This window comes from Diabrotica virgifera, chromosome 9 (genome assembly GCF_917563875.1).
Source record: "Diabrotica virgifera virgifera chromosome 9, PGI_DIABVI_V3a".
Taxonomy (NCBI): domain Eukaryota; kingdom Metazoa; phylum Arthropoda; class Insecta; order Coleoptera; family Chrysomelidae; genus Diabrotica; species Diabrotica virgifera.
The window spans coordinates 156,534,660-156,551,077 of record NC_065451.1 but is presented as its reverse complement, the minus strand read 5'-3'; the positions used below and the strand labels follow the sequence as shown (position 1 = coordinate 156,551,077).

The 16,418-nt window shown below is 32.4% G+C and overlaps 1 protein-coding gene across 9 annotated transcripts in view; it reads left to right on the top strand.

Moving 5' to 3' along the window:
* Window positions 1-16,418, top strand: part of LOC126891728 (uncharacterized) — an 827,477-nt gene that overhangs the window by 653,067 nt on the left and 157,992 nt on the right. Inside the window, exon 5 of one of the 9 annotated variants that reach the window (XM_050660999.1) lies at window positions 5,801-5,968. The exons of the other annotated variants lie outside the window; for them this stretch is intronic. Within the exon in view, the coding sequence (XP_050516956.1) occupies window positions 5,801-5,968 (168 nt within the window). The remainder of the gene's footprint in view (window positions 1-5,800; window positions 5,969-16,418) is intronic. 9 annotated transcript variants of the gene reach the window in all.

Below are 16,418 nucleotides of genomic sequence, written 5' to 3'. Positions count from 1 at the left end.
GAAGTGATTAGAAGAAGCATACGAAACTCGGGACAATGCGCTTAGAATAAACAAAGCGAATGGCGCGTACCATTATCGTTGTTCGCGGAAGGTTCGATCATTAGCCTATGCTAAATAAGACTCAAGTGAAATCGATAATAGGTCATTATCGTTGTTCGCGGAAGGTTCGATCATTAGCCTATGCTAAATAAGACTCAGTTGAAGTAGATAATAGGTCATTAAATTTTGTAAATAGTAGAAAGTAATTTTAGAATGGGAATTAACTATTTTTTTTGGAAATCCATTAAGCATATTTAGAAAGATTAAAAATTGGTTTTGAGGAATACTGCGAATGAGAGTTGGGGGTGGAAGGTTGATTTGTGAATCTGGAAGGGATATTTAGAAAGTAGGGGAATGAATGACAAATAGAGATCAGAATGTTTTGAGCTGTCGAGAAGTGAAGTCCAGTAGTAGACGGTAGTGTACGGAGAGTGAGAAAGCCGGTGTAGTTCCGTGAGTGTGGAGATCTATCGTGGAACGAGAGGTAGGCCAGGTTGAGAGTAAAGAACCTCCTTGAGCCAAGAGTGTCCCGGTAGCTGATTGCAGTTTCGAAAAAGGTAGAACACAGCATCACGACAGAAGCAGGAACGAGAGCCATACGAGCTAATCTTCAAAGGAGAACATTACTGAAAGCCAGGACGAGGTTTTGATCGCAGCCAAGGATAGCAGGAAACGGGTCTTGTGTGAAGACATTCTCAGTTCACCAGAAAAAGGTCAGTCTCATTTGTTTGGACATGAATGTATGGGTTTTTCGTATTAAATACCACATTATAAATTGAAGAACATAATCAATAATATCAGAAAAGCTTCATCAAACTTAAATAGAATTGTTGCTAATAAATCCTAATAGTTAAATGTTAATAAAAACTTTCAATTGGAAACCAAAAGGAAATAAGATTCCCATTTGTAAATGTTATGTTTAAGAATAATAAGGTCTAGCACATATTAAGCAGTGATTGCCATTTAAATAAAATAAACAATAGTTTGATTATAATTGTAACCCATATGTGTGTATTATTTGACTCTTTTTTTTCCTATCCCGATTAGGAACCATTGAGAAATACTTAGAAGCCACATAAGTAAGTAATTAATTTTATAATTCGCCCTGAGATTGAAAACATATTGATATGTGATCCGGTTAATTAATTAGATTATTATTGATGCATTGATTAAATTAAATGACATATAAGAATATTATCTCATATCAATAATCAAGATCACATCAACTGTCGTCCAACGTGGAAAGCATTGAAAAGTATTTCTAGTGGCAAATTTGAAGGATAGAAAGAGTAAAGCCGGTATTTGAAAATTTATATGCCTGTGGTAAAAAGTGATATACTTACATTTGATAACATAAAATTTTAGATCTCTTTAGGTACAAATTTTACATAACTGATTTAATATTTTATTTTTACGATATTTACATTTGATATATTTATTGACAATTTATAATATTTGGATGAGAAAAAAGTCGTCTTGGTAACATACTAGTAAAATTTCATATTTGGCGGGGACAGTACTTCTTGAAAACAAATGTCTGTGACAAGAAGCCAAAGCAAAGACAATAAAAAACAAAAAGAACATTCAAATCAAGAGGATAATTCAGACAAAGAAGATATTTTAGACACGACAATCATGACATCAGAACAGCAAGAATTATCAGAAATAGATAAATGATTACAAATGATGCAACTCCAGTCACAAAGAATGGAACAAAAACTGGATGACAATCAAAGAGAAACAAAACAAACAATGGATAAAAATCAGGAAGAAACATCAAAGAAAATGGATGAATCACAACAAAAAATGGATCAAAAAATGGAGGAAACACAACGAAAAATGGATGAAACACAACAAAAATTGGATCAAAAAATGGATGAAACACAACAGAAAATGGATGAAACAAAAAGAATAATGCAAGAAAATCAGAAGGAAACAAAACAAGCCATAGAAGAGAACAACAAGAAAACAGAGGAACGCATAGAAAAGTATGAAATGAAAATTAAGGATCACATGAAAGAACAAGAAATGAAAATTCAAAATAAAATAAAGGAGATAACGAATTGCCTGAAAAAAGAAATGGAAAGTTTGGAAAACAAGTTGCAAAACGCTATTCAAGCAGACATAGAAGAAGTGGAAAGAAAGATTGCGGAAATCAATACTCAACAAAATGTCGGAGAAAGAAGAGAAATGGTTATACATAGCACAGATGACGTGAAGATAAGGTTTGGCGGGGACGTAAGAAGATTACACCCAGTGCCGTTCATAAATAGCCTGAAAAAGAAAATACAGCACATCGGAAATTTCGAAACAGCAAAAGAAACTATCAGAAACCATCTAAAATATGAAGCAAGCCTATGGTTCGATTGCAAAGAAGAAGAATTTGACAGTTGGCAACAATTTGAACAAAAATTTTTGAATTATTTCTGGGGAAAAGTCCAACAATTGGAAATTAACAAGGAATTGCAAAATGGGAAATACAATGATAGGATGGGTATATCAGAAAGGACATATGCATTACAAATTTACTATAACGCAAAACATTTACAATATAATTACTCATCGGAACAATTAGTCGAACTGATTGCAAGACATTTCGAAGAAACGCTGGAAGACCATATCACATTGCAAAACTACAAAGACATAGATAGTTTATGCCAATTCCTACAAATAAGAGAATCACGTCTAAGAGAAAGAAAATCAAGAAGGTCGCGAGAAGATTACAGGCCCCGAGAAACACAAGATTACAGAGATAGAAATCAAGATAGGAGGGACTATACAAGACGAGATTTTAATCCCAGAAGGGAAAACGAAAATAGAGACAACGGAAGAGGAAATTATGAACAAAGAAATAGGCAATGGAATGAGGACAAAAATCGAGAATACCAGAATAGAAACACCACACGCTCAAATCAAGAAAACAGAAATAATGGTAGACAAAACGAACAGGGATATCGAGAAAACCGAAACAGATCCAACAGACCAAGAGAAAATAGAAGAGAAGCAAATAATACCCAGACAGATGAATATGACGGAGAGAGACATTATGACGAAAATATAAACAACGATGAGCAACCGGCGTCTTTTCACGACGGCGCTCACTAAAAACCAAAAATCAAACAGGAATCTTTTGTAACCCCAAGGAGTTTATTAAATTGGCAGGAAACAACGAAAAGAAAAATGGAGTTAATTTAAAATTTGTGGATGGATTTATCAACGAGAAACCAATTAAAATTATGATAGACACTGGATCTGAAATAACATTGGTCAACAGAAAACTAATAGAAGAAGTTAACTTAACAAATTTAATTTACAAAATACCTAGGGTAAATTTAGTGGGCGCAAACAAACGGACATTGGCAACTATAAATGAAGGCATACGAGTAATGGTACGACTGGGTAAGAAGATGTATGCACTACAATGTGTAATAATGCCAAACATGTCACATGACATGATAGTAGGAGTTGACGAATTGGCAGAAAAACATGTAGTGATAGATTTGAAAAATAATACGATGAATCTAACAGAAGAAACAGAAAAAGAACAGGACAAGGAACAGGAGAAACAAAATACGGACAAATCAGGTAAAGAACAAACAGTGGAAATGAATTTGGCAACGAAGCAAGGACAAAGAAGAAAAGGGAGAAAAAGTCAGAAAAAGACAAAAGAAAATGAAACCTGTGGCTCCTCAAAAGAAGAGTTGAGCCCAGAAGAAGAAAAATGGAGAGTATCAAAAGCAAAAGAAAACTGGGATTCCTCAAAAGAAGAGATGAGCTCAGGAGAAGAAGAAATAAAGCTAACAAATGAAAGCGAAAAAGATATAATCGAAACAGTGGCATTTGAAGAGGAGGCATATGAAAACGAGGATGCAGAATGCACGGTAAAAGTATGTGAAAAATCTGAGGAAAAAGACGTAGATTAAAGTAAGGAAATATACAGGGAGTTAGTTTTGCCTCGAGAAAATTTATTTAAAAATGCAGATAAATTTTATCGAATACAAGGCGGGGATTTGTTATATTTCTATTTGATATGAAAATTAAATTTTGATAATTATAAACAAAATTCAATTTAATATAAAATATTTTCAATTTTCTCAACCACGGGCATATAAATTTAGAACAACCTGTATACAACAAATTGTTATATTTAATTTTAAGAAGTGATTAGAAGAAGCATACGAAACTCGGGACAATGCGCTTAGAATAAACAAAGTGAATGGCGCGTACCATTATCGTTGTTCGCGGAAGGTTAGATCATTAGCCTATGCTAAATAAGACTCAAGTGAAATCGATAATAGGTCATTATCGTTGTTCGCGGAAGGTTCGATCATTAGCCTATGCTAAATAAGACTCAGTTGAAGTAGATAATAGGTCATTAAATTTTGTAAATAGTAGAAAGTAATTTTAGAATGGGAATTAACTATTTTTTTTGGAAATCCATTAAGCATATTTAGAAAGATTAAAAATTGGTTTTGAGGAATACTGCGAATGAGAGTTGGGGGTGGAAGGTTGATTTGTGAATCTGGAAGGGATATTTAGAAAGTAGGGGAATGAATGACAAATAGAGATCAGAATGTTTTGAGCTGTCGAGAAGTGAAGTCCAGTAGTAGACGGTAGTGTACGGAGAGTGAGAAAGCCGGTGTAGTTCCGTGAGTGTGGAGATCTATCGTGGAACGAGAGGTAGGCCAGGTTGAGAGTAAAGAACCTCCTTGAGCCAAGAGTGTCCCGGTAGCTGATTGCAGTTTCGAAAAAGGTAGAACACAGCATCACGACAGAAGCAGAAACGAGAGCCATACGAGCTAATCTTCAAAGGAGAACATTACTGAAAACCAGGACGAGGTTTTGATCGCAGCCAAGGATAGCAGGAAACGGGTCTTGTGTGAAGACATTCTCAGTTCACCAGAAAAAGGTCAGTCTCATTTGTTTGGACATGAATGTATGGGTTTTTCGTATTAAATACCACATTATAAATTGAAGAACATAATCAATAATATCAGAAAAGCTTCATCAAACTTAAATAGAATTGTTGCTAATAAATCCTAATAGTTAAATGTTAATAAAAACTTTCAATTGGAAACCAAAAGGAAATAAGATTCCCATTTGTAAATGTTATGTTTAAGAATAATAAGATCTAGCACATATTAAGCAGTGATTGCCATTTAAATAAAATAAACAATAGTTTGATTATAATTGTAACCCATATGTGTGTATTATTTGACTCTTTTCTTTCCTATCCCGATTAGGAACCATTGAGAAATACTTAGAAGCCACATAAGTAAGTAATTAATTTTATAATCCGCCCTGAGATTGAAAACATATTGATATGTGATCCGGTTAATTAATTAGATTATTATTGATGCATTGATTAAATTAAATGACATATAAGAATATTATCTCATATCAATAATCAAGATCACATCAATATGTTAGGGCATTTTTAATAACTCCGACACGTAGAACATGTCAAATGACAGGAATGATATTGGTGGTAAATATCATTCTGATTTTGCATGCCGGTTTAATGAAAATGTAACAAATCAATTTAAAGTTCTGTCCAACAAAATACATGAGACGTTTTCGTAGTCTGACGTTCGAAACCTGTAACCTGTTCCACAATTAAAACTAACCCTCTTCCAGTGTTCCCGTACATCAAAGTTTGTCCGACTAGACACCTTTAAGCTATTAACAAATTTTCAGCTTGCTAATAAGTTTTTTTGGTACGCGGGATCAAGGTTTACATTTATATTTATTATTGTTTTAGTTTGCGGAAAAAAAGTTAAAGTGGGAGAAGCAACTGCATTACTTTGGGGTGGCAGACAAGCTAATGATTATGAATTCCCCTGGGTTATAGCGGTATTTAAAATCTCAGGAACAGGTTTCGAGAATATATGTGGGGGAACGTTAATAAGCAGAAAAGTTGTTATAACTGGTAAGTACGATTCATTACAACTTATTTGAAACGAAACTTTAAATTTTGACGACTACTATTAAAATTAATAAATAACCCAAATATACAGGGTGAGGCAGATAAAGGGCCTATTAGAAATATCTCGAGAACTAAAGACAACAGACTCATGAAAATTGGTATGAAGGGGTTTTGAAGAGTGATCTATTTAATGAAAATATTTTCATCTATTTGCTACTTCCGGTTATACCGGAAGTTGCTTATAACTTCGTTATTTTAAATGGGACACCCTGTATATTTTTACATTTTTGGATTCTACTCGAAGTCTTATTTCTTAAAATATGAGGTTTTACATTGTTATACAGGGTAATTTAAAAGATAATTAGGTTTTTTTTATTAATTTCCTAACAAATTTCACAACCTGTAGAATTGGAGTAGTTTGACATCAAAAACTTTATTTATGTTCAAATGATTTTCAATATAGTCTACTATTGTCAGAAATTATTAGTATAGCTAATTGTTGAATTTTGGTATACAGGGTTGGTCGAAACTCGGAATGAGTATTATCTGAGTTTTCTTAAATGGAACACCCTGTATTTTAGTATTGTAATGAAATGATATTTATGTTACTTTTTTTATTTCTTAAGCATTCCCTATACCTAACTGCTTTAATTTGCGCTTAATTGTTAATCGCACCAACAATCTTAACTACGTAAGTATTTTGATAGCTCAACCATTATTGGGAATTTTAACGATCAGTCTAGATTAATATGTATTTATTTCCGAAAAATTATTTGTGACTGAATATTTTCAAGGCCGACGTTTGGCTTTAATCACCAATAACTCACAAATTAAAGCAGGTATAGGGAATGCTTATAAAATAAAAAAGTGCCATAAAATATCATTTAATTACAATACTAAAATACAGGGTGTTCCATTCAAGAAAACTCAGAAAATATTCATTCCGTGTTTTGACCAACCCTGTATACTAAAATTCAATATATAGCTATGCTAATAATGTTTAACAATAGTAGACTATATTAGAAATCATCAGAACGTAAATAGAGTTTTTGATGTCAAAGTACTATAATTCTACAGGGTGTGAAATTTGCAACGAAATTGATAAAAACACGTAATTATCTTTTAAACTACCCTGTATAATAATATAAAACCTCATATATTAAGAAAGGAGACATCGAGGAAAATCCAAAAGTGTAAAAATATACAGGGTGTCCCATTTAAAAAAACGAAGTTATAAGCAACTTCCGGTATAACCGGAAGTAGGAAATAGATGAAAATATTTTCATTAAATAGATCACTCTTCAAAACCCCTTCATTCCAATTTTCATGATTCTGTTGCCTTTACTTCTCGAGATATTTCTAATAGGCCCTTTATCTGCCTCAACCTATATAAGACAGGGATATGCGCTTCCCTTCTTTTATTTAACATTTATTCGGAGGCCATATTTCAAGAGTCTTTGGAAGATGCAGAGATGGGAATCAAAGTGAATGGATATGCTGATAATATATACAACATACGATATGCTGATGATGGTGTCTTAATTTATGATAACATATTCAATCTTCAAAAACTTGTCACTATAATTGGAGAATACAGTAAGCGAATGGGATAAGGGATTAATACCAAAAAGACCAAATCCATGATTATCTCCAGAAACTTAGATGCACTTGGAAACTCCACCATAACACTGAATACCATTGAAAGAATAAGCAAATCTAAATACCTGGGAATGTGGCCTTTTGAAGACTGGGCATCGGATAGGGAAGTAAAATGGCGCATTGAGTAAGCTCGACAAGCTTTCGTAAAACTCAGGAAGGTACTGACCTGTTCAGAATTCGATCTTCAACTGAGACTAATTTACTAAGTGCTACATATGATCGGTGCTGCTATATGGCGTAGAGATCTGGGCACTCAAAACGAGGGATATAAACAGCTTAGAAGGCTTCGAGATGTATCTTTATCGCCATATCCTAAAGATACCATGAAATTAAAAAAATAATTGAAAAAAACAGAATACCAAAAGAATGGAGAAAAGCATCCTAATACCTCTCTTCAAATAGGGTGACAAATCGGACTCGGAGAATTGCAGAGGAATTACATTAATTAAACACATCAAAATTAAAAACCAAAGTGATAACATACAAATTGAATGAAATTATAATATTAGCATAACAACGAGGTTTTAGATCGGGCAGATCATGCAGAGACGCTATATTTATAATGAGACAAGTTTAAGAGAAATCATTAGAATACAGCAAACTGGAATATTAATGTTTCGTATACCTTAAGAAGGTTCAAATGAATCCATTTATTGTACGAAAAATAAGTACCTCTAGGAATAACTAAAACGATCGAAGAAAATATCTACCAGAACAACACATTTAAAGTAAAAGTAGTAAAAGAAGAACTTACTGACCCAATTGAAGCTGACAATGGAATAAGATAGGCGATTCCCTGAGTTCTTTATTGTTCAATCTGATCATAGATGAAATAATAAAAAAGTCAGAACCAAAAAAGGATATCAAATGGGAGAAAAACAACTTAAATAATCTGTTGTAGACGATGGAATACTAATCTCTCAAAGTGGAGACTATTTAAAGATTATGCTGCACCAGAAATGAAGATTATGCTGTACCAATTTAATACAGGGTGTCCCGGAAAATAGTGCGTTCCTTAAATGTATAGGTAGAAGGCACCATGTAGAATAAAAAACTCTTATAACATTTTTTTCTAAATGCAAACGTTTGCCAAAAAATTAAAATACATTTTGGTATGCCAATTTAAATCTGACAACTATGTGAAGTACGCAAATTTAAGCATAGACAGTTACATGTAAATAGATAGAAGACAGATAGTATACCCTATTCCACGAACATACGCCTGTTTTGGATTACTTCGACAACGAATATTTTACTGTGCAAAATAAGAAGAACGAAAGTAAATTGCAAATTACATTGTTGTTTATTGGAATAATTATTAGCGCCATTTACTTTCGTACTTCTGATGTTGCACAGTAAAATATTCGTTGTCGAAGTAATCCAAAACAGGCGTATGTTCGTGGAATGGCCCATAAACAGATAGTTTTAAAGAATCCTGTTTAGTGTCAATGCCGAAAATGTTTTCGAATCGTGAGTGTATTACCTATTATGTTATTATGTTTATTATTTATGGCAGATCACTGAATGGAGAGGCATACTATAATTATTTCTTTAAAAATGTTTTGCCGTTATTTCTCGTCGTATGAATGGTGTTTGTGAAAGTGGGATACTTTGAACATCTATTCGGTATAATAATTATTTTCAAGTAAGTACAACTTAATTATTTAAGTTCCACTGTAAACTATGTCATTCAGTTAAAGCCCCCAGCATTCAACACATTTAAAGCTTACTAAATACATAATCCTTGTTCAGTTAAAAGATTTGTTTTTTGTGTTAAAAGATGTGTAATTCGTTTAAAATTATGCAATAGGTATTTCAATACATTTCAAAAAAATAGTTTTAGTAAATAAATAGTAAATACATAAATACTATTAGGTTGGATTATTTTAAATACTGTAAATCACAATCACAAACGAGTTCTTATTATCTGTTATTATTCCGTAGTGCGTACGATGTTGCCGGTTTATTAAAATTTCTAAACATAAAAAATACAGGTATATGGAAAACAATGTTATCTTTTTTTGGAAACGGTTAACTTTAGAAAAAAATGGTATAGGACATTTTTGTTCTAAATTGCGTATTCTCTCCATACCTTAAAGGAACGCACTATTTTCCGGGACACTCTGTGTAACCGCCAGAAAATTTAACTTGTTAATTTTTTCAAAAAAGGCTAAATGTTTGGTTATAACATCAAATCTACAATATGCAAATTAGAGCGGGAGGATCAGATAATAGAACAAATGTTGGAGTTTCAATATCTAGGTATCACACTATCTAACTACGGAAAGCTCGAAACAGAAGTGAAATATCAAGTGAATAGAGCAAACAAAGCCTCAAATGACCTGAATGAAACAATGTAGTGAAATAAAAATACCGGAAAAGAAATGAAAGGTAGAATTTACAAAACAGTCATCAGACCAATAATGACAAACTTGACACAAACACAACCTGACACAGAGAGGACAAAATAATGCTAGAAACAGCAGATATGAAAACCCTTCGAAAATCGATGGTAAGCTGATATGAGATAATAGAGAGCGGAATATATGCAACACAACATTACCAAAATATGCGCATATATGCATTACTTTTACTAGAAATATGCAGGTATTTTTTCTAAATTTGTCTAAATATGCAAATGCATATTAAAAATACTCAAAAATAAAATAATATATTAAATATAAACATTTATGTTTAAAAAATTCAACCTACATTTATGTTTAATACATATTTATTTTTCACATAAATACAAATGAAATGACACACAAAAACTGATATTATAATTAAATTAAGAATCTAAATTATAGTATGAATTTATAATCAAATATTTTTCAAAATTTTCAACTAGCAAATCTTGCCTTCTATCACTAAAAATGTGTTTGGACACAGAAAAAGTTCGTTCTACATCTACTGATGTTATAGGACAATATTTTAATTTATAGGTCTGGATCCCGCGTATGAAAAAAAAGTTGATTAATAGCAAGCTGAAAATTTGTTAATAGCTTAAGGGTGTCTAGTCGGTTAAACTTTGATATATGGGAACTTAGTAACAGGGGCAGTTTCAATTGTGGAACAGGTTAAAAATTTGGAACGGTCAGACCACGAAAACGGCACATTTATTTTGTCCGACAGAATAGACTTAAACTCTCCGAACAGAGATTAAACTCTCATGCAAATATCAGACTGCTATTTATCACCAAATGGGCGTTTTAATGAGTGGAACATGTAGAATATTTCAAATGACAGGAATTATGACAGGTGATAAATAGCAGTCTGATTTTTGCATGAGAGTTTAATCTCTGTTCGGAGAGTTTATGTCTATTCTGTTGGACAAAATAAATGTACCGTTTTCGTGGACTGACCGTTTCAATGTTCCCATATATCAAAGTTTATCCGACTAGACACCCTTAACCTATTAACAAATTTTCAGCTTGCTATTAATCAACTTTTGTTTCATACGCGGGATCTAATACGCAGTAAACTAATTTGCCAAGTCGTAAGATCTTCACAAAAGTTGCCTTCAAAAATACGTACAACTTTCCTCAAACAATCGAGGCCCTCATTATTTTCTAAAACATTTTTTAATTTATTTCTAATTGTAATCCCTGTATTTCCGGGAATTTTTTGACAATGAGCAGAAAAAGTGTTAACAAGATTAACCGAATCACTTAATTCTAAATTCCTTTGTTCTAATGACTTTATTAGATCTGGTAAAAAACTAAAATTAACTTTTAGGAACATAAGTTCTTTAGCAATTTGTACGTTACTTAAAAGTTCTTGACTTAAAACCAAAAAGAAATCAATTTTCATACGAGAAGCTGAAGAACAAAAGCGGAATTGTCTGCAATTTGATGGATTTTTGTATTTTGATGCTTCTCTATATGTCCGTCTTTATAGAAGTAAAAGCGAATTTGTCGAATAAAAACACTCTTTCCAGCAAAATTTCTTTTGTGGGACATGATGCTTTTGTTTGTCAGTTCCTCATTTAAAAAATGAAATGTGAAAATGAATGTAACTTACGATTTTGGAACAGGCCTTGCAAAATACTTTGTTTCCACTTAGCTTTAACTCGGGAAAACACTTTATCCAATCACTTTTTTGAATGGTAGACATATTTAAATTTAATATATACCAATCACTTCAAAAACACTAAATACGATACAACGTTTACTTTAAACAAATGTTGGCTGGAAACTGACAAAATAAATATTGGACCATTAAAAGCAGGTAGGTACCTACGACTTGCTACGCTAATAAAATAATATTTTTCTGGGAACACCCATAATTATTAAATTCAGGTAGTAATGGGAAAGTCCAGATAGATAATAATGAGCGATAGATAGATAAATAACGAGCTCGTTCATATCGAAGTTATAAAATTCCAACTTTAGAGAGGAAAATTTTAAACTTTTATATAATTTATTTTTAAAATATGCAAAATAAATCGTGTTTAGCTTAAATATGCAATGTTGTGTTTGTTGTCTGAAAATATGCAATATATGCATCTATATGCACTTTGCATATATTCCGCTCTCTAGAGATAAAGATAGCAATATAGATATACGACGGAGATGCAAGGTGGAGCATATTAAGAACTGAGTAAGAAACAGAATAGTAGAATGAAACGACCTCATAAGCCGAATGACAAATAGGTTGTTCAATAAGTTTTACAGTTCGATAAGAAAAACACAATTTTATGATTTGAAATATACTTTATTATTCAGTATAGTCTCCCTGAACATCAATACACTTGTTCCAATGAGATTTCAATTTATAAATTCCATCCCTGAAGGGAGAATCAGGAAGGGCTGCAAAATACGCTTCTACAGCTGTTCTCTTCTTCTTCTACGGCACTACAGTCTAAATTGAGCTTTGGCCTCCTTTATTTTTTGCCTCCACCCTTGCTTGTCTGTGGCTGCACTTCGCCATACAAGGACTCCTAAAAGGGCTTGTGCGTCGCTGTTTACTTTGTCTTCCCAGCGCTTTCTTGGCTTTCCAACCTGTCTCTTTCCCTGCATTCTAGCATTCAGTGCTCTTTTTGGTAGCCTATCCTCTCCCATTTTTATACCCGTGTTGAGCTGCCCCCCCCCCACTTGCAAAAATCAAAAAACAAATAACCCTGATTTATGAGCTATTTATGAGCTCTCATATTCCGCAAACTAAAAATTTTGAGCTCGTTCCACTGAGCAGGAATTTGATACTTTAGTGGAGGGGGCTGAGTCAGCCCCCCCCCCCACTACTTAAAAATAGGAATATTGAATCGGTTTTTGCGGCAGAATTATGAGCTATTTATGAGCTCTTGAAATTATATAGTTACGATTTTTGAGCTCATCCCCTTCACCCCCAAACAACCCTTTAATTGATTTAACTTAAGAAAAAATGCTGAGAAAACTTAAAATATATCGTATTGCGGATATAATTCCTATAGCTTATATACTCTAAAAATAAACTATTAAATCACGTGCATTTCGATTATTGAGCTACAACCCCTTCGCAAGAAAACCACCCTATCTTCCCGGCTTAAGAGAAAGTTGTACTTAAAATGCATTAAACTAATTATTTGGCGACTATTAGTCCTGTCGCCAGGGGGGGTACAACGGCCTCGTTAATTCAGATGGACTTACCCAAGTTTTTTTTATGTATTTTGACCCGTAGAACACGAATTTTTTGGGTAACAGTTGATCCGGATGTCGATAAGATTGTTATAGACCAAGAACTTGAGGAATCAAATAACAGCGATTTTTGGCAAAACAAAACAATATTTTGTATTTTTTGGGTCATTTTAAGCAAAAAATATTTCTACAAGTTTTTTAGTAGGATGCACAGTTTTCGAGATAAACGCGGTTGAACTTTCAAAAAATCGAAAAACTGCAATTTTTAAACCCGAATAACTTTTGATTAAAAAATAAAATAGCAATTCTGCTTAGCGCCTTTGAAAGTTCAAGTCAAATTATGTCGGTTTTGATTATTTGCATTGCTAAAAATTTATTGTGTTATTGTTAAACAAAGCTACAAACAACTAGTGCGTGAGTGATGTTTCTATGATTTCTCATTTAAAATCGAACGAGTAGGTAGAATAGGTACTAGTGCAATCAAGACTATTTCTACGTTACATGCGGTAAAACGCATGTAAAAGCACGGGAAACCCTACGTGTTTATAGCTTTGTTAAACAATAAAAAAATAAATTTTTACCAATGCAAATAATCAAAACCGATATAATTTGACTTAAACTTTCAAATGCGGTAAGCAGACTTGCTATTTTATTTTTTAATCAAAAGTTATTCGGGTTCAGAAATTGCAATTTTTCGATTTTTTTAAAGTTCAACCGCGTTTATCTCGAAAACTGTGCATCCTACGAAAAAACTTGTAGAAATATTTTTTACTTAAAATGGCCCAAAAAATACAAAATATTGTTTTGTTTTGCCAAAAATCGCTGTTATTTGATTCCTCAAGTTCTTGGTCTATAACAATCTTATCGACATCCGGATCAACTGTTACCCAAAAAATTCGTGTTCTACGGGTCAAAATACATAAAAAAAACTTGAGTAAGTCCATCTGAATTAACGAGGCCGTTGTACCCCCCCTGGCGACAGGACTATATATATCATTGAATAATTTATAAGCTTCCAAATTACGCGCATTTAAATCAGTAAACTGCAATTAATTTTGTATAGTGCAGTCACTGAAAGTAAAAATCAACGATTACCTTCAATTTCGGTGAACCTTCATCGATTTTCACGAAAATTGGTCAGTGGTTAGAGGATATCTCAAGAAACAAAGGTGACATGGTACCTCCTTGCGCCTTTACCCTGAGGGTGGATACCGCCCCTTCTCGGGGGTGAAAATTATTTTATGAAAAATAACTGCACAAATCTATAAAAGAACAAATTATAAGCAAAATTTATTATATAAAGTTATTAAAATAAGTCAATACTTTTTAAGTTATTAAAGATAAAAATTTTAATTATTCGTAAAAAAAATGCAAGTTTTGAAGCGGTTTTTCGTAAATCACTGAAAAACTGTAAGTTTTTACAAAAAAGTTAATAGTAGTTTAATTCGTATAGCCTATATTCTAAGAATATACTCTTAAATCACGCGCCTTTCGATTATAGAGCTACAACCCCTTCGCAAGAAAACCATCCCATATTCCCGGCTTAAGAGAGAGTTGTACTTAAAATAATTTAAATTAATTATTTGGCGACTACATACCGTTTAATAATTTCTGAGCTTGCAAAATATACGCATCTCAATTATTGAATTGCCATTTTCTTTCTATAGTGCAGTCACTGAAGGTAAAAATCAACTATGACCTTCGATTTCGGTAAATCTCCATTCATTTTCACGAATTAACAATAACAACTGTGGGTTTTAACCTGGGGTATATGTCACCCCTTCTCGGGGGTGAAAATTACTTTATTAAAAATAACCCCACAAATCGATAGAGGGACAAATTGTAAGCAAAATTTGTTATATATTGTGATTAAAATAAATCAAGACTTTTTGAGTTATTAAAGACCAAATATTTTAATTTTTGTGAAAGAAAATGCATGCTTTAAAGCGATTTTTCATAAATAACTCAAAAACTGTAAGTTTTTACAAAAAAGTGTTTATCACTAAAATTGAAGCTAATAAAAAATATAATAAATTGCTTACTTGAAAAACCTTTTAATGTTAATTTAAAGTAAGTTATTGATAACTAAATGTATATTTTTTTCTGTGACTGTTCAAATCTAAGGATTCAAGTTTAAATAACGGGAAAGAGATGCATTTTATAACACTTAGGTACTAAATACTTGTCAAAGTACTTAGAAATACCTATCAAAAATGAGTTCCAGAAAAAGTTGATAGCATCAAAATCCGCTCACGAATTTTCATGAAAATGAATGGAGATTTACTGAAATCGAAGGTCATAGTTGATTTTTACCTTCAGTGTCTGCACCATAGAAAGAAAATGACAAATAAATAATTGAGATGCATATATTTTGCGAGCTCATAAATTATTAAACGATATCTAGTCGCCAAATAATTAATTTAAATTATTTTAAGTACAACTCTCAAGCCGGGAATATGGGATGGTTTTCTTGCGAAGGGGTTGTAGCTCAATAATCGAAAGGCGCGTGATTTAAGAGTATATTCTTAGAATATGGGCTATACGAATTAAACTACTATTAACTTTTTTGTAAAAAGTTACAGTTTTTCAGTGATTTACGAAAAACCGCTTCATAACATGCATTTTTTTCACTAATAATTAAAATCTTTGATCTTTAATAACTTAAAAAGTATTGACTTATTTTATTAACTTTATATAATAAATTTTGCTTTAATTTGTTCTTTTATTGATTTGTGCAGTTATTTTTAATAAAATAATTTTCACCCCCGAAAAGGGGCGGTATCCACCCTCAGAGTGAAGGCGCAAGGTGGTACCATGTTACCTTTGTTTCTTGACGTATCCTCTAACCACTGACCAATTTTCGTGAAAATCGATGAAGGTTCACCGAAATTGAAGGTAATCTTTGATTTTTACCTTCAGTGACTGCACTATACAAAATAAATTGCAATTTACTGATCTAAATGCGCGTAATTTGGAAGCTTATAAATTATTCAATGATATATAGTCGCCAAATAATTAGTTTAATGCATTTTAAGTACAACTTTCTCTTAATCCGGGAAAATAGGGTGGTTTTCTTGCGAAGGGTTTGTAGCTCAATAATCGAAATGCACGTGATTTAATAGTTTATTCTTAGAGTATATAAGCTATAGGAATTATATCCCCAATACGATATATTTTAAGTT